The sequence below is a fragment of the Punica granatum genome, chromosome 1, assembly GCF_007655135.1.
Source record: "Punica granatum isolate Tunisia-2019 chromosome 1, ASM765513v2, whole genome shotgun sequence".
Lineage (NCBI taxonomy): Eukaryota > Viridiplantae > Streptophyta > Magnoliopsida > Myrtales > Lythraceae > Punica > Punica granatum.
This window is the reverse complement of record NC_045127.1, coordinates 43,003,140-43,030,243: the sequence shown is the minus strand read 5'-3', so window position 1 is coordinate 43,030,243 and position 27,104 is coordinate 43,003,140. Positions and strand designations below refer to the sequence as shown.

Below are 27,104 nucleotides of genomic sequence, written 5' to 3'. Positions count from 1 at the left end.
CACTCTCCGACCAGGATTATTACATGAAATAAATATACAACATAAATCCTTATCTCAAATAAAAGATAAATTACAATGACTAAATCCCGGTCGGTTCGCCTTCGGCCATTATTTCACTCATGCTCTCCGTATGGTTTGGAAAAGACCGAAAATTAAATTAAATGCGCACTCGGTGTATGGGGTATAGGACCTCGTGATCGACGGTTATGCGCGTTGGACCCAGTGTGAATCGAGTCCTAAAGCATCAGGCTCGATCCGCATAACAAACAAGTGCAAATATGTAACAAGCAAGCTCAAATAAACAAACAATGAGGTTTTGTTATCGCCGAATTTACGTGAATTAACTGATTATTAACCGGGGTATTTTGGCATGCAAATCCTACCCTAAAACAAACAAAATGAGTGATAGATAGGGCATGTAGCATTCGACATCATTTTAACGGCCCCAAAGACATGATGTCCATAGTCAAGTCTCAAATGTGTGGATTATTTTTAGATTATTATGTATCGTGATAATATGGCTTTTATAGATTAAGAGTATTTTCACCTAAAACCTAACCCTCTATTTGACTATTGCCCATGTTTGATTTAAGCCGAGTTTGAGATTAATCTGTTTTTCCATATTTTAACTCGTTCTAAACACAAACCTATACTAGAGTGACGGCAAGACAAGAACTGATAATCATCCCCCTTGAATCGAAAAATATGTGTGTGTATGAAAAATCAAGATTACGTAGCACGTATCTCAATGCTTTTGAAATTGTGAATTTAAAAAGGGAGTGACTAACAGTTCTTGAACTGTCGATGCGATTACGGATTATTAATCGGTTCGTACAATAAATAGTCAAGTGATTTAATTTAGCCAAATTTAACGTCCCGATTATCCCGTATGCAGAATTTTAGGTTAATTAGAAATTTGCCGAATGCTTTAGTCTACGGATTTCGAGTCGTCGAGATGGCCATTAATTGACCGCCCGATAAACTCTAATTTCCGACATTGTCACGTTGTATACATATAATTACAAAAATAAAATATTTAAATGGGGCACATACATTATCGGTCGGTGATCCAAGTAGGAAAGGGTCGGATATTTTTAGAAAATGTCCAGGGGACTGAATTGAACGATTTTAAAAGAGCAGGGACAGATTTGAAAATTCTGATGAAGTTTCGGGGACCGATTTGAAAATTATGAAATATTGGGAACTATGAAAAAATTACTGAAAATGTCCTAGGACTTGTTTGAAATGAATTTGAAAATCTGGACTGATCTGAAAACAAAAAAATGGCCCCAGGACTAAACTGAAACAAGTTGGAAAGTTCCTCGGGATGCTTGAAAAATTCTGGGAATTTCAGGACTGATTGGAAAATAGTAAACTGACTGGGCTTGATTGAAAAGAATTTTGAAATTCGGGGCAGATCTGAAAAGGGTGAAAAATGGCCCCGGGACTAAACTGAAACAACTTGAAAAGTTTTTGGGATGCTTATAAAAATTCTGGAAAAATTCAAGGACCGATTGGAAAATGGCGAAAATGGCTGGGCTTGACGGAAAAGAATTTTAGAGTTCAGGGCAGATCTAAAAAATAAAATGAAATAAAATGCGTCCTCTGGACTAAAATGGGACAGAATAGAAAGTTCGTAAAATCTAGTTCGGGACAAATTCGATCACCCACGCAACCCAAGAACGCTCATTTCACATCATATCCATCAAGCAAGCATTAATATTCAGGAAAGGAGCCCTAATCATGCTACTAAGTCGAGAATTTACCTAGTTCGGAAAGTTGAGGGGTGATTTTGTAAAAATAAAAAAAAATCGCCGGATGAATCGGGTCGAATTGGACTGCCCGCCCGAAGGAGAAACCTCCTGGAAGAACGCTGGGCCGGACTGAGCGCGTTGGGCCGAATGGATTTGGGCTGGACCTGCGAAACAAGAGAAATGGGCTGAGGCCCGTTAGCCTGCGGGCGGTCGGGATTGCCGAGAACGGCGGTGACGACGCTGCGAGCGGCGGTTCTTGCCCCTGGACGCCGCGGTGAGGGCTGGAATGGACGCCGGTGACGGTTCTGGACACCGCTGACGCTTCGCCGTGGCCGATCTGGGCCTCACCGGGGTTAAAACAGTCGGGATCGGGGAAAATTTTGCGGTTTTCCGGCGAAGGTTCCGAATTCGTCCGATTTCAAAATTCCCCAAAACGAGAGCAAATTTCCCGTTTTCTCTCACTGGGTTCTGTTCGTCTTCCTTCGAATTGTCTTTCTGTCCATTTAATTGCAATCTCTTACCCTTTTCCGTTAAGATTTCGACCGATCTTCGGGGAAAATCGCGGATACCCGCGATTTGGGGGTTCTGGGCCAGCGGGGATAGCTGGCAGCCGGTGAGCGCTGCCCGGCCCTACTCGGCCTACCCGAATATATATATATATATATATTTTGGGCCGGCGGGATCACGGGCAACCGGTGAGCGCTGCCCAGCTTGCCCGAAATTATATATATATATATATATATATATATATTATTTATTTATTATTATTATTATTATTATTTAAAAAAAGGTAATAAATTGGAAAATGACGATTTTGCCCCCTGGAGCCGATGGACCGAAATTGGGTGCTGACACCGGGTATGAGCTTTCTGAGATAGTCACAAAGGATCAAAAATGGATTAACTTAAGTGATTGGACAACTTTTTTTTTAATAAAATATAAATGAATTTTATAAATAGAGAAATTCATGATTAGTAGAGTTTTATATTTAGTGAGCTTTCGGATGTCAAGTAGTGCATATTGGAAAAAAAAAACCAAGAAGGTAAGGACATTCGATACGGTAAAACTCACTTTTAACTCCAGATTAAGAGGTCATTCGGTTCAAATATCGTTTAATTACCGATAATGGTACGATTATAATGAAAATTTAACTGTGAAATCATTATAAATTAAAATATGATATTATTATATTTGATAAACATATTAAATTATTGAGAATGTGGATAATGGTACAATAATTATCTATTGTATAGAGATAACATGTGTGGTCCATGATTATAATTTGAGAATATCAAGTGTTTGGATTGCGAGACTAAGAAACAGTTGCCTCCTCTCTAAAATTTTGACATCCTAAGAAAATTTATATATATTTTTTAAAAAATTTGATGAAATTTCTTGTATACATCCACTAACTCAAAAAAGATCTTACATGTCCGTTCAAAGACCTCGCCTCTCATCAATTTAAATCCTGCGTTCATCCCTGATGTAATAACTAGTCATCGTAAAATTTTAACTTGGAAAGGGGTTATAACAATTCATTTTTACAATTAACGCAGCAATATACGATAGAAAGTCGGGAATAACTTTCCGGAATAGGGTATTAGGTTTGGTGAACCAAACACCCCATAAGAAGTTCGAGAAAATATTATTGATACTAACACCTCAAGTGGTATGTGTTAGTTCTAATCAAAAGTCAAGAAAAATGTAAGAAATAAGTGTTATGAGTTCAATAACGTGTCAAATACTAAGTAAAGAGTTATACATGACAGTGTATATTTCTCAAGAAGTTCAAGGTGTAATTCTGTTATCCCCTTCAATTTTCTACTTTCGTACCATCTTCCTCGGCACATGAGCCTGCTATTTGTGAAGAAAAGAGATTGAATTAGAAGATATCTACTTATAGAAAAAGGATAAGATGACATTTTAGTGGGAAGTATGATAAGTAATCGTGTAAAATATGCTGGATTAACATAGAAGGCCAGTTTGAATCAAAGATAGTAACAGATCAAGATTTTCCTCATCTAGCGCCGAGAATTGTGGGGGAATCGGTAAGAAATGACGATTTTTCTTCAATTCGATTCGATTCCAGTGGTTGGCAAGGGAATGCGGCCGAATTGTCACAAGACAAAAGGCTCCGTGTCCTTAAAGAGCGAGAAAGTCTCGTGTGTAATGGATATATATGACGGAATCTACATGGTAAAATCACAAAATACGAACCATTAGTTAATAAAAGACTGCTACTAAATTGGAATTATTTGTTTGTTTTTTAAATGATAATTTTAATCAACTCAATTATAGTCTTTCCAAAATTTAATAATATAATCATTACTGTTTTATCTGTTTTTGCTAGTTAATGATAATTTCTTACTCATATTTTTCATAACCATTTTCTATAATAAATTTCTTATCTACTTTTTATAATTAATTTTTTAATAATAAATTATCCATATACTTTCACACATATATACATACATATGTATATTCTTATACATCAATATATTTCGCAACACTTGCAATTATTGCACAAAATCAAATTGAGTTGAATCACTTATTCAACTGGAAAACGAAACGCAAGCTTAAAAATTTCTATTTTTATGATATTTTTAAAAATCAATAGAAATTGGGATATCGTAGAGAATTGTAATTTTGCCAAGTGGACTCTGTTACATATAAGACTTTCTCGTAAAGAGCAGCGGTAATCCTCCCATTTGCCAATATCATATCCCCACTCTGAGAGATGGACTGTGAAGGGCCGAGAGGAGGCTCTCATTATTTTTTTACTTTAGAAAAATTTACATGCAATTATTTGAATTTTAATGAAATTTTTTATATTCGCTCTTATAATTAAAAAAAGAGTAAATTAATGATTTGGTTCTCGAGAGATACATTTTACATCAAATCCAACCTCAATAAATTTTTTACATCAAATTGAACCTTGAGAGATTAAGTGTACATCAAATCTGACCTCAAGAAATTTTTTACATCAAATTACATATTGAGAGATTAAGTGTACATCAAATACAATATTCCGTCAAAGTGCCTTCCAAAAATGGATGGAAAAATCTAATCTAGCATTCAACAACTGATGTAGCATTGTTTGATTGTTTTCTTCCATCATATTGCCCATTCTCATTGTTTTATGACATTATATATTTATTTTATTTCAATTTTAGTCATTCCCTATCTTATTACTCATCTTACCCCTGTGTAATCATATTTTCCAACAAAACTAAATTAAAGGTTAAAAGAACTGCGAACCAAAAGAACGGTTTGATTGAGCTTTCTAAATCTAGTTATCAAATGTATTTACAAACCAACTAGTAAGCATAAAGATTTGCAAAAATATTTGCTATTTTCTCATTAAAATCAAAGCTGGACACCAAAAGAAAAAAAAAATCATAGCAGCAATTGAGGCAAGAATCGATTAAAACATATGCATTTAAAGGAATAGAAAAATCGTCTCGTGCTTGCATCTCTTGGGGAAACAACAGTGCTGTTAATGAATCAATATGGGATTCTATCACTGGAACAATAGAAAATGCTACTAGATAAATTGAGATCATTGTTCCAAATTGAGACAAAGCCCTAAATTTTGATACTTACCCATCAGAAAAGAATACCCAGACATCAAGAGAGAAGGAGAAGGGAAAAAAGAAAAAAAGAGTTGGCAGACGTGCGGTGGATAAGCCCGCGGGGACACACGATACAGTTAGGCATGGCAAAGTATAGAGAGCTAGAGGCAAGGAGAGAGAGGGTGACGGAGAGATTACAGCGGCAGTGATTGGCGGGTCTACGCCGAGAGCACCAGAGATTAAGGAGGACACACCGGGAGGAGGAAGTATTTCCCACCTCTAACTGAAAAGTGAGGAAACTGTAAGAAATACTTTTTTTAAACCAAACATAAATGAGGAATAATAAAAAAAATGGAAGAAAACGATCAAACAATGCAACATCAGCTGTTGAATGCCATATCAAAATTTTACATCCATTGTTGGACGGCATTCCTACGGAAGGTCGGATTTGATATACATTTAATCTCTCAAGGTTCAATTTGATGCAAAAAAATTTTGAGGTCGGATTTGATATATACTTAATTTCTCAAGGTTCAACTTGATGTAAAAAATTTCTTGATGTCGAATTTGATGTACACTTAATCTCTCAAGGCTCAATTTGATGTAAAAAAATTTTTAGGTCGAATTTGATATAACATGCATCTCGATGACATATCATTAATTTACTCAAGAAAAAACTATACCTTATAATTTGTTCTCTCAGGAATCACACCAAATCTTTGGTACGTCCAGCCTCTCGTCTTTAAAAAGAAAAAAAATAATTCACCAAAAAAAAAGAAAATAAATAAAGAGAGGACAAAAAAAAAAGGAGGACGAAAAATACGACACGGCGCACGCAGGAATTTAAAGGGGGAAGCAGGCAGGAATCAGCAATCAGCACCGCCGCCCTGCCCTGAAACATGGACCGCGCCGCCGCCTCCACCGGCTGCTTCACCTCATGCAGCCACACACTTGGCCTCTCCCCTCGACCCACGTTGAATTACCAATTTGCCTTTCCCCTCCCCTCTATTATTCCCCACGTTTCCCTTCTCCTTTTTGCTGCCTCTCTCTGCATCCATAAAATATCTGTCAGTCTCTTCAGCTCCCTTAAGCTGCCAAATTTGCCCTCATGCTCATGCCTCGGGGCACCTTGCCTTCGATAAGACCCGTTGTCGTTTGATTAATTACATTACATGGGAAATTATATTTTATTTTCACTTTCAATTCCAACGGAGATACATCGAATCGATAAGAATATAAAGAAAACAAAATAAAAAAAAAAGTAAAACAAGTCCCATTACTAATTTTATCAATAAAATATATAAATTTATGCCACATATTTTATGGTTGAGCTATCGGATTTTCGTTCTAGGCTTGACATGGTATGGGAATGCCGTCATTGTAAAATTATTCCTGAGATGGATTCACGAGTAGTAATCCAGTCGTTATCTTCGAGTCGACTTGCTAGTGGCTGGAGTAGTTCTCTACCACGAGATATTCGCAATTATCTTCCATGGAATTGGATGGTTGTCTTGCGGCATACTTATTGTGCGGACTGGCTTTCGAATTATGCCTTCTCCTCTGTAGGAGTTCACAGATTGAGTCTTTGTCCTATTGGGCTTAGCTTTCTGCTACTTGCTGATTTATCCGGGGTCTCTACGCCTTGATTTTGTATTACTTGAGTTTATTTTTAATATCTAGGGCCTGGCCCCGTATTTCACGTTTTCACCCAAAAAAAAAGTTTTTTCTTTATGTAAATAAACTTAAAGTGTCTAATTAAGTTAACTCAATATGATGAAATATTCTCTGTTCATCGTTAACTTGAAAATTATTAAAGAATTTATTATTTATAAATTAATTAATATTTTTAAAGATTTAATTAAATAATAAAATATACAATTTGTTTCAGTAAAAAAATACAAACTTTTATCATTAATAATAATTCCATCCGACGTGCAAGTGAAATGCAAATTATTTGAATCATCACGGTGCTATAATAAACTTGTTGTGGGGGGAGCAAAAACTTTAAGGAAATGAAATCACAATACTGTTCTTTTTTCCTTATTACAGATATCCTCTTCTTTTTTCCTTATTATACTCGTACACAATTTATACGATCGAAAAAATGAATTCAAAAAAAGAGTTCTAATTGAACTTTTAGATATTATGGTTCATACAAAAAAAAAATAAAAATAAAAAAGAGAATGGGGGCAATAATGTCAATGCAAATAATATATGTTTTAACAAGTGGCGAGTCTCAATGTTCACGTGAATAGATTCTCTTAAGCACTCGCCACCAGAGATCCTGCCCCTCTCCCTGCTCGGTTCTCCCCCCAGGACATACACATGTATACATACACACATACATACATATATATGTGTGTGTGTATGGTAACTTCAGGACTCCCATTTATAGGGGAAAAAAACATCAAAGGACACACGAATAGTAAAAGTCGGATCTCCCCATACCTAAACGAGACTTCACCAACATAGAGCGAGAGGGAGAGAAAGAGGGGTCAGGGGGAGAGAGTGTGTGGGTGTGATGTTGACAAATTCATGATCTCTCTGCCGGTGATACAATTGTAATGGCATTCGACCAAGAAAGCAACTACACTCCTCTCAGACGTCGCGCATGACCAGCCCGAGTGCAGATCGAAGTTTCGGTTTGGATCCATTTCGTGAGCTCGGAGGCGCATTCGGCTTGCTCTCGTCGAGAGAGCTGCTTTGCTAGCTTTTGATGTCTTATGCATTTTGACCTCGACCGATGATCAGCTCAATCCGGGATCCGGGCACAAAATCTGCAATCAGGTCCTCCGCTGTAAATATTATAAGGTATTGTGCCATTCACGGCAAAGTTCACATTAATGGTTGAGCTCCATTGCATGATTTTGCCCATCTCGTGAATTCATCTCTGCTATTAATGGTTAACTTTATTAGATACGATTTGGTTTGTTTATTTGTTTATTACTCAATATACCCATTCCCTTTAAATGTTAATGCTCCGGAACGATCAATCATTATACATGATTCCACATTTGCCAGTAGAGGTCATCGGTATTTTTGTTGTGCTCAAAGAAAGATTGATTACCGTATAGGTAATTGTGATAGTCACTTTAACCGATAATTAATCGCTTGGTGATGGTAGTCTTTGGATTAGTTTAAATTTAAAGTACTCATGGACCACCACTTTTAAGTTGATCAACGGTTTCAGAATGTAAAGGAAAAAGTAATACAATAATTATCGATACCGCGATAAGTGGCATGAATTCCAAGATCACAATAATTAGCAAAAAGCAAGAGAGGATGAGTAGTTAATATATAGCAACTGCTTCTGCTTTCCACCTGGGGCACATGCAATCTGTCCTCTCGCAACGAGACCTTACAGCTGATCAGTACTAATGTCTCTCATCCTTCTTAGTTCCCATAGCTTTAAATGCCGTACTTGAAATTCAGTTCCTCACCATTTAAATAAACCTAACGTCTTATATATACGTACACAATGGACACACACATATGTATATATATTTATATATGATCATCATATTATTGTTATTTGGTATCCTACGATCTGTCCAAATACCATCGTGAGGTTTTGACAAAGCATTCGCGCGGTCTGGTTTATGTCCATCACAGAAGCAACGATAATGTCGGCTCCAAGCACATATCCGGACCGCGACGAATCCTAGGAAACTCATCATTGCAGTATCTATCGATCGTTTGCTAATTACAATTCCACAGTCAGACAGAGCATGGATGGGTCAATTATTCTCCAACAGATTCCTTTTCCATGCCGTTATTTGGCCATTCAAATGTTTGTATATTCCGGGTTTCTTTTATTATCTTTTCTCGGTATGAATATTATTTTTTTGTTTTACCCTTTTTATGTATCCTTGGAAGGTAGTGAGTGAGGACGGAAACATTCAAGCGCGGGTGGAAGAAGATGCCTAGATTGGGACTGTAAGCCCCAAGGCCTGTTGTTGTGATCAACAAGGCAACATCCTTTTCCATTTCAGGTACATGACAAACACCGTCTTCTCGACCTTCCTGTTCCGTTTGAATTGTGGTTCAAATTGTGGTCTGCACGTAGCCGAGCAACACTCGTGTTAAATGATGCCCTAGAATCGTCCTAGCTATACGAAAATGTTTGATTGTGTATTACTTACCTGAAAGTGTTTGGTTGTATTAGCCATGGTGGCCAAGTCAAGGGACACGATGTGTTAGTTCTCCTACTTGCTTCTACACAATAATATAATACGTTTTCAGTGAAAACACGAGTTGTTCTCAACTTATTAGCTGAGACTAATAGTTCGTCATTTGAGTGTTCGGCTTGGTTCTATAGTCACGAGTTGCCACGCTTAGAATTAATCCACAGGGAGAAATGACTGAGTTCGTGTCTAGAACTCTCACTCAATGAGACCTCGTAGTTAACGACATCTCCACTTTTTTTTTCGTAAATGATAAGAATACATAATTTGAGGAATTTGATTTTCTTTGGTAATTAAGACTTTTTCATCATAGTCATAACGACCACGTACGTTGCAAACGAGGTAGTTCCGTCCAATGATGTCCTTATAATGTTCGGCGACACCTTTCTTCTTGCTAGCAGGAGACAGGAGGGAGATCAGAAATAGATATATAGAGCTTGACATGGCATGCAATAGTGTGGCCATTCTCTCCTCGCCAGCCGCCGCGAGGAAGGCCGATATCGGGAGAGAACCCAATGGCCTTATTCGCAGGTCGCAGTCTGCAAACGACCTTCGGAGCGGAGCAGTTCTTCGAAGGTCTTACTCCGATAATCACATCTCTTGCTCGATGAACCGGACGCGAGCCCCCTCGACCTGGCCGAAACTAAAATACAGCCGGTCTGCTGGAGCCCTCCCTTACCCGATCTCCGCTTCCATCATACCAAACTCGCTGCGTTCTTTCCTCTACGACCCGGAGACAAGCAAGGATATGAGCTTAGGGGAGGGCGACGATGTGGATGTCGTCGCAGAGGAGAACTGCCAGGAGACGATGGATGAGCCGGAGAAGGAGATAAAGAGAGCGAATTGGGTGGAGAGGCTGCTAGAGGTCAGAAGTCATTGGAGCAAACGGCAGCAGATGAAGGGCGGGGATGGAAATGCTGCCTTCGTCCTAGATGAAGCTGGTGATCAATGCGGTGGGGCTAACGATGGTGATGATGAGGGTGGTTGCGGAGTTGTTTATAGCTCGGATGAAGAAGATGGTGAAGCAGAATACGACCGTGAATCTTTCTCCAAGTTCTTGGATAAAGTACCTTTACCGGATACTAAACAATTCTCGCAGCTTGCTTTCTTGTCCAATATCGCCTACGTGATACCAACGATTCGGGTACGTCGTCCTGGAACAAGTTTTCATTCATCCTGACTTGATGGTGACGAATGTTCATGGTAGCTGGTTGTTTCTGAAATATGTGCATTATAATTTCTTTGTGCTTTCAGGCTGAGGACTTGAGGAGAATCTTCGGGCTCAGATTCGTGACATCCTCCATCGAGAAGAAAGCCGAGGCAGCCGCGATTAAGGCAAAGTTTGATCAGGATTCGACTCGTGTACCAGCTCCAGCTGAAACAGCAAATGATTCCGGCTCTGAGAAGGCTGATCAGAAACGCCGGATCCATCCCTCTGTTGCTTACGATATTGCTGCTTCTGCCGCGTCTTATGTCCAATCCCGAGCTAAGAACTTTTTATCCCTCGGACACGAGAAGCAACTGGAAGGCGATGAATCAGATCCCTGCAGAGTTGGCGACCAAACGGACGAGGAGGGAAGGAAATCGCCATGCATGTATAAGTCCGAAGTAGCAGCTAAAATGGCGGCATCGACAATGACTGCAATGGTTGCAGCAGGAGAGAAGGAAAAGCAAGAGGCAGCTCAGGACTTGCAGTCGTTGCACTCGTCTCCCTGCGAGTGGTTCATTTGCGACGACTTGAGCACATACACTCGATATTTTGTTATTCAGGTAGTACTATCCTCCTCGACCTCGATTCGAACTCACGTTCGCTAGAAGATACCGACACCAACACAGACATTTAATCAACAATAAACCGACGACTATTGTTTGCCCGAGAAATTCTGAATTCAAAACGACGAACTCAAGCTTAATATAGCTGATTCTGTCTTTTTATCCTCAGGGATCAGATTCATTGGCTTCATGGCAGGCTAACCTTCTTTTCGAGCCGACCAGATTTGAGGTATGTTAACTAGTGAGCATTCTCAAAAATCTAATTCGAACAATGCCGTAATTGAAATCAAGCACTCTCGTACTAACTACTAATGACCATTGAGCAGGAAACGGAAGGGATAGTTCACAGAGGGATTTATGAGGCCGCGAAAGGAATATACGACCAATTCCTGCCAGAAATAATCAGCCACATGGATAAATACGGCGTGCGTGCAAAGTTTCAGTTTGCTGGGCATTCTCTAGGAGGAAGCCTTGCCCTTCTAGTCAATTTGATGCTACTCACCAGAAAAGTCGTGACGCCGTATAATCTTCGACCTGTTGTCACTTTCGGGTCGCCCTTCATACTCTGTGGAGGTGAAAAGATCCTCAATCAGTTAGGAGTGGATGAAAACATCATTCACTGTGTAATCATGCACCGAGATATTGTCCCTCGAGCCTTCTCCTGCAGTTACCCCGGGCAAGTTGCAGTCCTCCTCAAGCGTCTAAACGGGTCCTTCAGATCGCACCCTTGCCTAAATAGAAATGTACGTCTCTGATCCATTATATCATGCGTTCTTTCGTCGGGATCAGTGATTTGTCTAAATGGGCTTAAGCTGAGACACAACCTTTTTGTTGCAGAAACTGTTATACTCTCCAATGGGCAAGCTATTTATTCTCCAACCAGACGAGAAGACCTCACCGCCGCACCCACTACTTCCGTCCGGGAGTGCCCTCTATGCTCTGGACAAGGAAAAATGCGGCTTCTCTCCGAAGGCTGTGAGAGCCTTCATCAACCGCCCCCATCCCTTAGATACCCTGAGCGACCCTTCGGCGTATGGATCCGAAGGTGCTATCCTCCGGGACCATGACTCAAGCAACTACCTAAAGGCCCTCAACGGAGTCCTGAGAGAGCAGAGGAAACTGAAGATGGTCATGAATAGAGCAGGAAGGCAGAGTAATCAATTATGGCCCCTGCTTGCTTCACCTTCCCCGCATTCTTGGAGCCACGAGAAAAATTTCGACATCGTGCAGTTCAAGACTACAGAAGTAACGACAGGCGTTTAAGATCCTAAACGGGATTATGTATAATGATCAGTCCCATGTATATGATAAGCATTTCAGCAATCTGTATCGACCGTTCGGATTGTATCAAGTACAGCGAAAGGATAATGCAATCTTTCGTGTGAAGCTTCCAGAGCCAAAAGGAATATATTACACGGTACAAAGACGGAGCAAAGAAGCTCATCAATGTCTCCTTTTACAGAATTGGACATAAGCCATTAGGAATCAATTCGAGAACGTATGCACCGAGCGGGAAAAAAAAAAAGAAAAAAGAAAAGAATATCAAAACGGGAATTCCATTCTTGTAAGTGAGAAGATGGACGGAAATCTCAATTCTCCCGATCTGTTGATAAGCTATCCGGCCGGGATATCTCTGACCAAGCGATGTAGGGCCGGGAAACAGCAGCCTCTCCTTGTGATGAGGTCCTCAACCACTTCTGAGATCAGATGAATAATCTTCATGTATGATCCATTTGTGCATAATTGTTGCTAGTAAGGAATCGGAGAAGTGAAACTGAGGTATGGGTGAGTGTCGCTACACCAAATTCCATTTCTCTTCTTTTTGCTACTTAGTTTTCTTTGATATATCCAAAAAGTGTCGTGACTCGTGTTACTTTGACGGAGTTTTGTACAATTTATCGTGTAAGCATCGGAAATTAGCAACAATGTCAGCTGCGAACATATATCCGAATAATCGATGAACCCTAGAAAACTCATCACTTTGGTCCATAACCAGTTTATGATTTTCCTGAAACCCACATAGCATGATTGGCTCATTATCTCCAGTAGATTCCTTTTTCACTTGTCAACTGAGTATATAGTTATCGTCATTCCCTTGGTCATCCAAAAGTTTAAACCTTTTTCTAGTATAATCCGCGCAGGAGCCGTCGGCTAATTATTTGTTTCGTCCGAAGGTAGGGAACAAAGAGGATTGAGGAAGATTACTCTCCAAAATTTTGATACTTTCGAAAATTTTACATATCATTCTTCAATTTTCAATGTAATTACTGGGATTCATCCCTTAATTTTGACAAGTAACGGATTTGTTTTTTCTATCCCCGGTAGAGTTTGTAAGACCACACGGTTGATCCTGAAAGGAATGAATGGAACAAAGCATGTCGTGTCAATAGAAAATTCTGAGAATATTTCATTCATACTGGAATGGTTCGAAACCTTATTTGAATTCTTAGCGAGAAAGAAAATGAAATAAATTCAGAGTTGGATCAAATGAATAAATCGATGGAGTCCTATGAACCCAATTAACTAATTATAGGGAAAGAAACCCCTCGAGGAAATGACATGAGTCATCTTGACCCAAATTATGAATCCGTCCTTGGCAGAGAGTGAGGACGATATATTCAAGTGAGTAAGAAGACACTTAGATTGGGACTTTTAAGAAAAGCTCTTGTTGAGATCAATAAAAGAATTAGTTGATACTCGGACGTTGAGCAATAATTATTTGTTAACTTTTATATCAAAAATTTAAATGAACATAATGTGGAGCCCCTAACTTTTCTTTAATTTCTTTAAACCCACAATTTTAGTTTATCCAACTAAATTGTGTGAAGCACGGGTGAAAACTCTAGTGTGTATATATATATATATATATGATTGATCGTTAATACATTATGGTAATGTATCACGGATATTTAATTCATATATTTACTTCATCAATTTTTTTTATATGAAAACAATTTCTTGTGGCTTCCTTATTTTCAATTTTTTTTATCTTAATGAACTATAAGTTTATAGAATTAGTGGTGTATATAACTATAATATATAGTACTATAATGAAAATATATTTTCTACTTATCCAAAACAAATGTATTTTTATAATTATATAAGTAATCTCAAATTATATAACTATAATAAACAGTACTATAATTAAAATATATTTTCCACTTATCCAGAAAAAATATAATTTTATAATTATATAAGTAATCTCAAATTATATGGCGTATTAGAGCTGTATTGATTAACAAATCAAGTATATATATATATCTATGTACATACTACTAGTCCATGGGACCGTCCCTTAAACGAATTTTATTTAAAAAATCATTATAAAAATTTAAATATGAAAACAATAATTGGTACAAATTTATAGTTTATATTAATATGTCAAAGTTCTTTTTTATATTGTAAAAACATTGATGCGGTTACTTTAGACTTCTAATAGAAGAATATATATATATATATATATATAAATTTCAAGTAAGGAATTCATATAATACATACATCATTGCAATTATCAACTTAGTCTCGAACAAAATTAATTCAATATATTTCAATATTTTCATATTAAATCAATAGTTTTATTTGATGAAAGTATAAACTCTCTAGAATTGATCAAAACTTAAATTTCATTATTTATTTGTGCTAATTTTATAACTTTAAGTTTTATAAATTTGAATAATTTTGGATAGGTAAAATGACCTAATCACTTGAATGAGAAATTTACTTAATTGAGATTTTATAAGATTAGCTATAATAATTAAAAAAAATTAAATTAATTTTACATTTATATTATGTAATCATGAATAATTCTTTATGTTCCTCAAATTTTGAATATATCTACTTATTAATGAAATGGAAAGAAGTAATCAAAAGTTTGAAATATTTTTTTTATACTTCATTGAATATTTTCTTTATATTAACATAAGTTTTATAAATTTGAATACTTTTAGCTAGATAAAATGGCCTAATTACCTGAATGAGCAATTTACTTAATTGAGATTTTATAAGATTAGCTATAATATTTAAATTAATTTAAATTAATTTTACATGTATATTATATAATCATTAATAATTCTTTATTTTCTTCAAATTTTAAATATATATACTTATTAATGAAATGAAAAGACGTAATCAAAAGTTTGAAATATTTTGTATACTTCTTTGAATATTTTCTTTATATTAACATTTTTTACTAATTATGATACTAATTATTATCATTAAATTTATATAGTATATTAACATATAAATTAGTAATGGGTTTCCCTTTTATCCCTATTTATTAGGGCATTGTCAACTTTATATATAGATATATACACATTCATGTAATCATAAATGATTCTACATATATACACACTTATATGAAATTATAAATGATTTTTTATTTTCTTAAAATTTTGAATATATTAATGAAATGACAATAAGCGATCGAAAATTTGAAATATTCTTTCATACTTCTTTGAATATTTCATAATTATTATTAGTTATAATATTAACTATCATTTAATTTCTATAGTATATTAATATATGAACTAATATTGAATTTCATGTATTCTCTCTCACACATTTGCTCTCTCTCTCTCTCCTACACTTTCCAGTTTCTTTCCCTCTCACTAATACATTAAATTACTCCTTTTTTAATTTTTCTTAATTGATTTCATCAATTAACTTTTTCTATTAACCATATGATTTCTCTCGCTTTAGTAAAATGGCTTATTACATTATTATATATTTTTAATGATCACAATAACATTTATGTGAAGATTACCAAAAACATTGACATAACACTGCGCATAGCGCCGGTACGACTCTTATAGTGTCTAAGCAATAGCAACATATATATAAATTTATTTTTATTTTTAAAACTTTTCAAGAACATAAGAATCTTTTAGAAGGAATTAATTAATTGATAGAAGAAACAAGTTGACGATTCTAGTCCCGCCTTTGATTAATTTGATGATGTCGGCCCATGGGCTTGGCCTTGTCAAGTGGGCCTTGGCCCAAGTCTAACACACAATACCTGCTAATTTATTTATTTATCACCTGTATCAGGATATCAAATGATTTTTGTTTATATTTATATGTAGGGTTAATTGCACTGGTGGTCCAAAAGATTTCATGAATATTTTAAATTGGTCCAAAAAGTTTTTTTGGTAACTTGTTAGTACATTAAGTTTCAAAACCGTTTCAATATTACATTCCGTCAATTCATGATTAACGCCGTTAGCAAATGCTGATATAGTAAGAACATTATAATAAAAAATATTTTTTTAATTTTAATTAAAACTCCAAACCTTTTAAAATTTTAAAATGACTTAAATTTCTTGAACTTTTTCAATTTTGCCACAATCTCTATCTCTCTTCCACTGTTCATCGTCCTCAGACCCCCCCATCTCCTTCGAACCAGCGAGTTCCTTGTCCCTCCAACGGCGAGAGTGATATTGATAAAAGACTGCTGCACCCAAAGTGAAAGAGGGGCGACGACGGCGACATCGATCTCTCTCTCCTAGAAGCCGTAGAGAGATCCCATAACACCGTGGAAGTGCTCGACCTCAAGACCCTTAAGTATCTCGACCAACCCGACCGTTTTGCGAACTCCAAGGTTGAGCTCCACAAGGAGATTCAGAAGCTCAAAGTCTTATTTGGATCCCTTGAGCTCTACCCTGACCCGGTTGCCCTCAACGCTGTCCCCTCCATCCTCGGCCTCCTCAGCCACGATTAGGGCAAAGTAGTTTGATAGTAAGAAGTAGTACGCCTCAGAGATCCTTCGTTAGAGGGACAAGGAACTCGCCGGTTCGAAGGAGAGGGGGGTTTGGGGACGATGAACAGTAGGGAGAGAAGGAAGACGATGAACAGTGGAAGAGAGAGAGGGATTTGGGCAAAATTGAAAAAGTTCAAAAAATTTAGATCGTTTTGAAATTTTAAAAAGTTTGAAATTTTAATTAAAATTTTAAAATATTTTTATTATAATATCACATTGGCATTTTGCTAACGGTGTCAATCATGAATTGACGGAATATATTATATCGAAACAGTTTTGAAACTTAATATACTAACAAGTTATCAAAAAAATTATTTGAACCAACTTGAAACATTCATGAAACCTTTAAGACCATAAGTGCAATTAACTCATATATATATATATATATATATATATATATGTAGTTTAATTTAATTATATATATATATATATATATTTTCCTCCTTCCTCATGTCTTTCCCAGATTCTATCATCTCCTCCATAAATCGTCCATTTAAAAAAAAATTTAATTAAGAAAAAAGAAAGAAAATAAGGAGAGAAGAAAGAAGAAAACCCTCAAATTCAGCAAAACGTCAAAGGCTACTCTCTTCATTTCTCAATCGCCTCCCTCCCCAACCCCCATTCCCTCTCTCCCTCTAATCTCCTCAATCCACTGTGAATCTCCACACCACACGACGCAGTGTTGATCCCTCAAAAGAACCCTCCTTCCCGTTTCTGATTGAATTCCTCAATCTATCCGCTTTGCATTTCCTTCCTCAGATTCGCCGACCTCTCCTTTACCACCTCTGTTGGGCACAAATTTTTAGGGTTTTGATTGATTGATTGATAATCTGAACTTGCCCCTCTATATTCACAGTTTAGGGTTCTTTAGCTCCGGTTCCCTTTTTAATTTTTTTTTTTTTTGGGGTGTGGCTAGGTTTTCAGTCAATCAACAGATGTATGTTTCCCTTGTATAGTTCCTCGTAATACAGTGCTAGTTCTCCCCCCTTTGACGCCCTCGTCGGTGAACTGTTTCCGTAGTGGCTTGTTGCTGGCGATTTCTGCTCCCGGGTTCCGTTTTCTTGGTGGGGTTGCGTTGTTTTCGGTGCTTTCGGGTTGCCCAGTTGAAAGAAGTAATGTGTTTGTGCGTGCAAGTTGCTGCCGGGTTCCTGTCTTGGGCGATATAATCGCCTGCAACTGGCTGGCTGGGGAAAGACTGCGACTTCCTTTAGTTTCTACTTGAATGCCTGCTCTAGGCTGTTCGTCTTCTGGGGTTTGGTGGAAGGCACTGAGGTGCTGAAACGGGGTAGGGGTGCCGATAAGGGTATTCGAGATTGAGCTTGCAGTGGGGCGTGTATGGGCAAGCATGAGGAGTGGGCACAGCCACCAAGTGGGCTCTTGCCCAATGGGTTGTTGCCCGGTGAGGCTGCCTCCGTGACACGGGTTCTTGATTTGGACCGGTGGTCCAAGGCTGAAGAGAGAACAGCAGAGCTCATTGCCTGCATTCAGCCCAACCAACCCTCCGAGGAACGTAGAAATGCCGTCGCCGATTATGTGCAACGCCTCATCGTGAAATGCTTCCCTTGCCAGGTGACGCACTACTTGGATTTGTCCAGATATTACCCACCAATATTCCCGTGATCTTGCTTGCGGGCTTTTAGATACTTCATATTCTTTTATTGTTAGTGCCGTAGTTCCGTAGGTGCTGTTCAATCTAGCTTTGTGTGGTTCTTTGCACTTGCATTTTGTTTCCAAATGAGTTATTGCAGCTACAAAGTTGTAATTCCATTATTTATGAACATCCTGAAATTGTTTAGTCACAAGAGAGGGTCAGATGACAAAGTGGGAGCCCTTCTGCTGTCTGATCATCAATAGTGCTCCCTTCAAAGGGATACTGGACCAGATGTTTATAGCATGTTCTACTTTTATTAGTTTGCTTCTCTCCCATTTGATATTCCGTGAGTAAAGGTTGAGAAAATGAGAGAAGTAAAGCTTCTTCGTTTTGGAACTCCTGAGCTGACAAGGTGATTGATGGGGTTTTTGTCATTGACTGAAAGTAGGTTGCACCCAAAAGTGCAGTATCTTGGCTGAAAAATAAAAGTTTATCATTCACCTTTCTGTCATGTTCATGTAGGAGTCATGTCTTTGCTGTCTTCAGGGGAATATAGACACATTTACTTATTCTCATTAGTTCTTGTACTTACCATTTTTTTCTCTATAGGTGTTCACTTTTGGTTCTGTTCCACTGAAGACTTATTTGCCCGATGGGGATATTGACTTAACGGCATTCAGTGAGAATAGGAATCTGAAGGACACCTGGGCTCATCAGGTCCGGGATATATTGGAGAGTGAGGAGAAAAATGAAAATGCTGAATTTCGTGTAAAAGAGGTTCAATACATTCAGGCGGAAGTGCGTAATTCTTTCAGTCTCTCCACTTTCTTTACCCATGGCCTAGGTTTTTGCATTTGTAATTTGTTGTTTAAGGAAAGGGATCTCTGCCAGCGTCCTGCATTTACTATACCAAATGGACGTCGTTTATTAAACTTAAGCTCCTCTACTGAGTACTAGACTATCACATGCAGATCGCATTCAACTTGAAGTTGAATCTGGAAACTGCCCTATGTTCTATATGTTTGCTCAGTACCATCATTTGAACTGTTAAATTTTAGCAAAACTATTATGACCTTACAATCAAGAACCCCATGTTCAAATAGAACTTTCTATCTCTTTTGCATGCTTGAGAAATTTGTTCTCTTGAATCTTTGGTCATTCTTATATTAATTTTCATTTCACCTTGAGCTACTTTTGACATAGTAGATTGATAGACTGGTGGATATGTCTGTGAGATGATTTGATTCTAATGATTGATCATGCTACTATTCTGTATAATGCATACCTTGTATTGATGACTTGTAAATTATTGTTAACAGCCTGGTGCTATTGAGTTTTTCTTATTTTTGGATAATCATGCTATTGACTAGCTGCTTATAGCAAGTTGATTTACTCCTTTCATTCTATTTGCAGGTGAAGATAATAAAGTGTCTTGTTGAGAACATAGTCGTTGACATATCATTTAATCAGCTTGGCGGACTATGCACCCTTTGTTTTCTAGAAGAGGTGAATAATCTTGTTGGCAATTTATTCTGCTGAAATCTATGGAGGTGGTGATCATATATTTTCTGAACTGAAGATTAAGTTTTCTCTGCAGGTGGACAATTTGATTAACCAAGAGCACTTATTCAAACGCAGCATCATACTAATAAAAGCATGGTGTTATTATGAGAGCCGTATACTGGGTGCTCATCATGGACTTATTTCGACTTATGCTCTAGAAACCCTGGTTCTTTACATCTTTCACATATTCAACAAGAAGTTTGTCGGGCCACTTGAGGTGATGCTTGGTCCATTGATCTGTTATATTTATCTTGAAGTGTCTGCCAACTTATCTGATAGTTTATGCATCTGCAGGTCCTTTATCGTTTCCTAGAGTTTTTTAGTAAGTTTGACTGGGACAACTTCTGTGTGAGCTTACGGGGCCCTGTACCTATCGGTTCACTTCCAGATGTAACAGGTATTTGGATGACTTGGAGAGTGCTTAAATATGTCAGATTCAAAAGGGTTTCTTAATTTTATTGTTTTTTCTTTCTCTAAATGAAAATGCTTTTGCAGCTGAGCCTCCAAGGAAGGATGATGGCGATTTAGTTTTGAACAAGAGGTTTCTTGATGCATGTAGCTCTGTATACGCTGTTTTCCCAGGTGGTCAGGAAAATCAAGGACAAGCTTTCATCTCAAAACATTTCAATGTTATTGATCCATTACGAGTGAACAACAATCTTGGCCGTAGCGTTAGTAGAGGTATGCATTTTGAAGATTTAGAATGCAGTTGGACTAAAAAATTCCTTGAATGCAAAATGTTTTACTGTACAACATCTAGTTTGGAAGTACTTGTAATGGCTGTTGGATGTCTACTACATGAGATTATTAAACAGGTTTTATCCTGTGTAGAATCTTGAGCATGTTTTCATCTGCATATTTTCAATGAAAGCAAGTTATGCGCCTACATGCAGGAATACTTGACTACTAAGTCTAATCCAGCTTGTTTCATCTTCTTGTTTAAATTTAAGATACTTTTATGTGTTATTTTGTTATCTTTTAGTTTGTCTGTCATTGTTGATTCTTTTATCATATTTTCTTATTGCAGGCAATTTTTTCAGAATACGGAGTGCATTCGCTTTTGGTGCTAAGAAACTTGCAAGATTACTCGACTGTCCTAAAGATCACTTACTTTCTGAAATAGACGACTTTTTCACTAACACTTGGGACAGACATGGCAGTGGGCATCGGCCTGATGCCCCAAGGAATGACTTGAGGCTTTTAAGGTTGCACAGCACGGAAAGCTTAAATGGGTCTGAAAATCAGCGGAACAGTCCAAGTAGCCGAAAAGGTGATGTTTCCTACAGTCATGAATCTCAAATTGAAGGGACCCATGGATCACTTGTGAATCATCCTTCTGAAAGTGTGTCTAGAACCATCGATGCTTCTCTCTCTCGAGCTCATACACAGAAGAACTACGGAAATTTGAACAATTCAAGGGCTGATCATTTCAGGCGGGAAACAAGTTCCAAGCAAGGTTTCAACATGAACAAAGATCAGAGAAGCTCCAGAGCTGATATGTTGACTGACATCCAGGGAAGGTATCTTTTTGCAAGAACGCATTCTAGTCCTGAACTTACTGACTCATACAGTGAAGTTTCATATCAAGGGAGGCGCAGCAGAGTGCCAGAAAGTGGAAAAAACCAGACGAATTCTGCAAGGGTGGATGGTAACAGGAGGAAGAATCTGGAATTGGATATAGTTAGACAAGATGCTCCTTCCTGTCCTGATGATTCTTCATTTGGGAGGCATGTTCCATCACAGCAGAGCATTGATGCCACTGTTGCAGATTCCATCAGTGTATCCGATAGTTACCGAGAGGATGATGCTCGATTAGGGGTTGTAGGTGAAGAATTTGCATCTGTTTCGGGGGCACAGGGAATGCATCAAGAACAGCAAGATTTCATGAACATGATGGCGTCTTCTCCTAGTCATGGTTTTAATGATCAACTTCACATGCCCCTGAACTTACCTTCAGGTCACCTGCCTCTGAATTTACTTACGATGGGATATGCTCAGAGAAATTTGGCGGGAATGGTTCCTACAAATATTCCCATGATTGAGACTCCGTGGGGCACAAATGTACCATTTCCTCATGGATTAGTCGCTCCGCCCTTAGCCCATTATTTCCCTAATGTTGGTGTGGCATTTAGTGCAGAAGAGTCTCTGGAGTCTGGGGATCAAAATTTCAATTCCGCTGCTGGTGCAAGCACCGGGGAAGCTGATCATTCCTTCTGGCATGACCAGGACCAGGGTTCTGCTGAAGGTTTCGATCTCGATAATGGAAATTTTGAAGCTCTTCACACAGATGAACATCATCAACACTCCACGGCAACTTCCAACAGTTCTATTCCTTCATCGAGGATGGTTGGCTCCGGCAGTTACCGAGCTCACCAGAGGTCCATAAGAGAAAACCGGATCACAGGTAGAGAAGACCATTCTGATGCTTCTTTTCATCAAGGAAGTAGGGAGAATGAAGTTTATTTGGATGATAGGTCTGCTGCAAGCTCAAGATCCATTCGATCTACTCATAGTAGTTCGATTAGAAGTAAGACATCATCAGAGAGCTCTTGGGATGGATCATCAGCAAAGGCATCGAGATCTAGTAGAGAAAAAAGAGGTAGGAAAGGCAGTTCTTCTGCCGTTCCATCTACTGTGTATGGGAAGGGTAAGAACTTATCTGAGCATGCCTCTGCTCCCACAGACGATGACAGCAGAGACTGGAACCAGGCATCAACTGGAGGAACTGAAATGACAAGCCCAGGACCTCAACCTGTTGCTTCCTTGCAAGTTGCAATGCAGCATCAAATGGCCAGCTTCGAACCAGCTCAAGCTGGGGGATCAGACTCTGTTTTACCTATGGGTCCAGTTCTACTAGGGCCTGGTTCTCGACAAAGACCTGGAGATAATTCTAAGCTAATTGCCTTCTACCCTACAGGGCCACCAGTTCCCTTTGTGGCAATGCTTCCTGTGTACAATTTTCCAAGCGAAACGGGTAGTGCTGAGGCCTCGACAAGCCAATTTAGCAGAGAGGATGGACTTGACAATAGCAACTCTGGTCCGAACTTTGATTCTACAGGCAGAGGCCATCATCCTGAGGCAGTAAATGTGCCCACTAACTCTCTAGGACAGGTGGCTGCTTCTCCTGGGGAGCTATCTGAGCACAAGTCTGACATACTTAACAGTGACTTTGCTAGCCACTGGCATAATCTGCAGTATGGGCGGTTCTGCCAGGACACACATTTTCCTCCTCCCTTGGTTTATCCTTCTTCACCTGGTGTCATGTCTCCTGTCTATTTACAAGGTCGTGTCCCGTGGGATAGTAATACTGCAAGACCAATATCTGGCAATACGAATCTCTTTACTCAGCTAATGGGTTATGGGCCACCACGTTTTGTTCCCGTTGCTCCATTTCAGCCCGTTTCCAATGGACCTGCCAGCATCTATCATGTTGATGAGATGCCAAGATATCGTAGTGGGACTGGAACTTACTTGCCAAATCCTGTAAGAAAATCTTATGCAGCATAAGTACTTTTTTGTGCTCAGATAAGATGACATTTTATTATTAATTATAGATGGCTAATGGCTTTTCTATGCGTTTTACAGATTCAGAAGGTTTCTCCACGGGAGCGGCATTCATCCAATACCAGGAGGGGGAATTACGGGTTTGAGAGGTCAGATCACCACAGTGATAGAGAAGGCAATTGGAACTCTGGCCCAAAGTCACGAGCTTCTGGGCGTGGACACAGTCGAAATCAGGCTGACAGGCCAACTTTAAGGCCAGAAAGAGTGGCACCGAGTGAGAGCCAGTCAGAGAGGCCGTGGAGCTCTTCGTATAGACAAAACTCATTTTCTTCATCTTATCATTCTCAGAATGGTCCTATTCACTCCAGTGCCGCCACACAGGGAGGCCCGTCCAATTTGGCACAATATGGCATGTATCCTCTTCCGGCAATGAATCCGAATGCAGTTTCATCAAATGGAGCCACTCTTCCACCCGTTGTCATGTTTTATCCATATGACCATTATCATGGCACTGGGTACAGTGGTTCTCCTGTGGCAGAGCAGCTTGAGTTCGGATCCCTTGGAGAAGTGGATTTCCAAGGAGTGAACGACATGTTGCAGCTGACAGAGGGCAGTCACCGATCAAGTGGACCGCCCCTTGAGGAGCAGATGTTTCATGGGAGCCCTGCTCCGCAGTCCTCACCAGACCAGCCCTCTTCGCCCCAGCTTCGGAGATGACTGATTTTGAGGAGCTACCATTTTCGAAGGTACAAAAAAAGAAAAAAAGATGCAGCAAAGTTTTTGTGCAGCATTGCTCATCCCCTTGTCATGGTTGAGCTATTGAATTTGCTTGCACGCTCCATTGCACTGAAGCACGTCAACGGCAACACTCATTAGAAAAAGCAGTGATGGGCACAGAGTTTCCACCCACTGCCAACTTTTCAGGACGCCATCTCCATCACCTTCTTTTCAAGGGGGGAGTTTGGTTCGTCTCCAATCAACGACCGTATTGGGCTAAGAGTTTTGTGGAGTTCCCTTCTAGCTGTCTCATGGAAGGTATGATTCTTGGTGTTGGCTGTCTGGAGGAGCGCCCCAATACAAAGGATTTGTCGATGATGTGGATCATGGTTGTCACCGATCAGTCACATGCTTCAACAATGAAGTGCTTAGTTTCTATAATGATTGTTGCGTGAGGACTTGTTTCCTTGTATCTGGTAGTTTTCACTGGCTATGGAGGATCGAAGAAAGAATGGCTTACTACACTTGCTCCCCCCCTTGATGAGAGGAGCGCCAGTGGTTAGATTCCCGACTCAGGTACTAGATTTTTTACATTTCTAGGATTTACTCACGACTCAGTATTAGTTTAGTAGGAGTCGAATTATATGGGTATGTTCTTTGAGGATTTTTGCTTTTCATACATATGTACGAGGTCCTCCATTTGTAAGCTGGGGACCCACCAGCTAAGCTACTCTTCCTTCAGGGTCTTTTTTTTTTTTTTTTGTTCTTAGCATCTAAAATGCTACATTTTAGAAGATGATGAAAAAGTTTAGATCACATTGCCATGCTCGAGAATGCCAACTTCTACGCGACGAGTTGCGGCCTTGATGAGTGGCTTTGCTGAGGCAGTAACATGCATCTAAAGCAGTACATGAAATTTAGCTAATCACCGGAAATCTCCCTTGATTTTTCTTCCTTAGTGAACACCCATCCACAGTAAGCATTCATTCCCTTCTCCCGGCAGCATGGAGTCTTTTTTTTTTTTTTGTCCCTTCTATTAGTTATATGCCTTTAAACAACACTCACTGCAACAATTGATCACGAGTTGGGTATACTTTTCTCTATCGAGCTAAAGGAAAGGTCTGTCCTCAACAAGATCAAGCGGACAAACTCTTTTCACTCTCGGCTAAAAGAGAGTAACACGAGACACAATTTCCATGACTTGAGACTGGATATGGTGTAAGTTTGTCGAAATGTCTTAAAAACTGCTATGATGCTATTTAAATTTCCACGATACTTTTAAGTGAACAGGCCCATGAAAAACTTAAATTGATAGATATGAAATCTAATCATTTTATATACTCATAATTTTTTCATTAACTTTGAGACGTGGATTTTTATTTTTATTTTTATTTTTTTGGTTACAATTTCAAATTGGAGCCACGCAAACATGCCCCCATTGTATTAGATCCCCAAAAAAGGACCTTCAAAACTGTTCTAAACCACATATGGAAAATACGAACTTATAAAAAATGCAAATTATTGCGATAATATCAGAATTTCATGTAAATTGGTAGTTTGATCTCGCTATCATTTGCCTATATCGTGTCCTCTCCTTTTTCTTCAAACCCCACCACGACCTCTCCTATTTCTTGAATTTCTGTTGACCAGCGTAAAATATCCACTGAGCCTAAAAACTATTAGGCTCATCTCCAATCCAAAAACTCGTGTTGTAGGTTGTTGATCTCATATGAACTCGAGATTTGATTCGAACTGGACGAAAATCGCCGAGGCTTCAAAGCAGGAGTGAGGGTTTGTGAGACCCGTGATCTCTTCCTTCTCTTTTTCAGCTCACAGAGGCTCTAACTCGTCCGCTATGTTTATGATTTTTCCTTTTACGTTTCTTTTTCTTTTGTGTTTTCAATTAATAAGCCTAGGACCTTTTTGCCCTTTAAAATTCTCACATGACATGCATGTGACTTGGCTTGGCTGGAAAAGTGGCCGGAAAGTACATTTAGAGTGCACCATGCTTTGTTTTTAAATAGGTCAGGTTGCGGGTTGCAACTTTTCAAAGGTCGGAAGGCGCAATGCAACTGAGTCCAAAGGTCGGGAGGCAAACCGCATTTTACTCATTTGAAATCTAAGAAGTTTTGGGAGAAATCTAGCGTCCTCTTCAAGAATGAATGCTTTCAATGCTGTCATTGATGATTGTAGCCTTACTGATTTAGGGTTCTCGGGGCCTCAATTCACTTGGTCGAACCTTTGGGACTCCTCAACCCTCGTACAAGAACGTCTTGATCGCATCTTGGCAAACCGCTATGGCGTCTAAGATTTCCCGAAGCTCTGGTCACCCACTTACCAAGATCGTATTCAGATCATTATCCCATCCTCCTGTCTTTAAATCCCTTGAATGCCATCAAGCTGGATCACCCCTTTCGATTTGAGACAATTTGGCTCTCTCATCAAGGATTTAGAGACTTGGTTGAAAATTCTTGGGAGGACTGCAAACCAGGTATACCTTGAATACTCTAATCTATTAAGCCAAGAGGAGGAATTCTGGGCCTCGAAGGCACGTACTAATCGTATATCAGAAGGGGACAAAACCATTTTTTTTTTTGTTAATAATCTAAAAATGCACGTACTATTGAAAAATTCTCTAATCTAGTTAGTACTTTAAAAAATTTCTAAAAAAGCACGACGTTTCAAAATTGT

General features: G+C 38.8%; 2 protein-coding genes across 8 annotated transcripts; both read left to right on the top strand.

Annotated features, from left to right (window-relative positions):
• Positions 1-7,642: 7,642 nt before the first annotated feature.
• LOC116192267 (phospholipase A1 PLIP1, chloroplastic) lies at positions 7,643-12,669 on the top strand. 7 transcript variants are annotated; one of them, XM_031520796.1, is made up of 8 exons: positions 7,643-8,137; positions 8,939-9,116; positions 9,207-9,318; positions 9,909-10,654; positions 10,765-11,280; positions 11,453-11,512; positions 11,610-12,026; positions 12,121-12,669. In XM_031520796.1, exons 4-8 carry the CDS (start codon positions 9,953-9,955, stop codon positions 12,544-12,546), a joined length of 2,121 nt encoding a protein of 706 aa, XP_031376656.1. In that variant the 5' UTR covers positions 7,643-8,137; positions 8,939-9,116; positions 9,207-9,318; positions 9,909-9,952; the 3' UTR covers positions 12,547-12,669. The 7 variants fall into 7 exon arrangements, with proteins under 7 accessions (XP_031376656.1, XP_031376673.1, XP_031376665.1 ...); XM_031520765.1 differs by having other exon boundaries at positions 7,647-8,137; positions 9,912-10,654; XM_031520774.1 differs by having other exon boundaries at positions 7,647-8,137; positions 9,203-9,318; positions 9,912-10,654.
• A 4,873-nt stretch (positions 12,670-17,542) lies between these two features.
• Positions 17,543-25,229, top strand: LOC116196331. The gene is made up of 8 exons (XM_031526003.1): positions 17,543-18,607; positions 19,239-19,427; positions 20,043-20,135; positions 20,227-20,409; positions 20,487-20,589; positions 20,688-20,873; positions 21,220-23,675; positions 23,778-25,229. The coding sequence occupies exons 1-8, from the start codon at positions 18,374-18,376 to the stop codon at positions 24,411-24,413; spliced, it is 4,080 nt and encodes a 1,359-aa protein (XP_031381863.1). The 5' UTR covers positions 17,543-18,373; the 3' UTR covers positions 24,414-25,229.
• Positions 25,230-27,104: the final 1,875 nt, after the last annotated feature.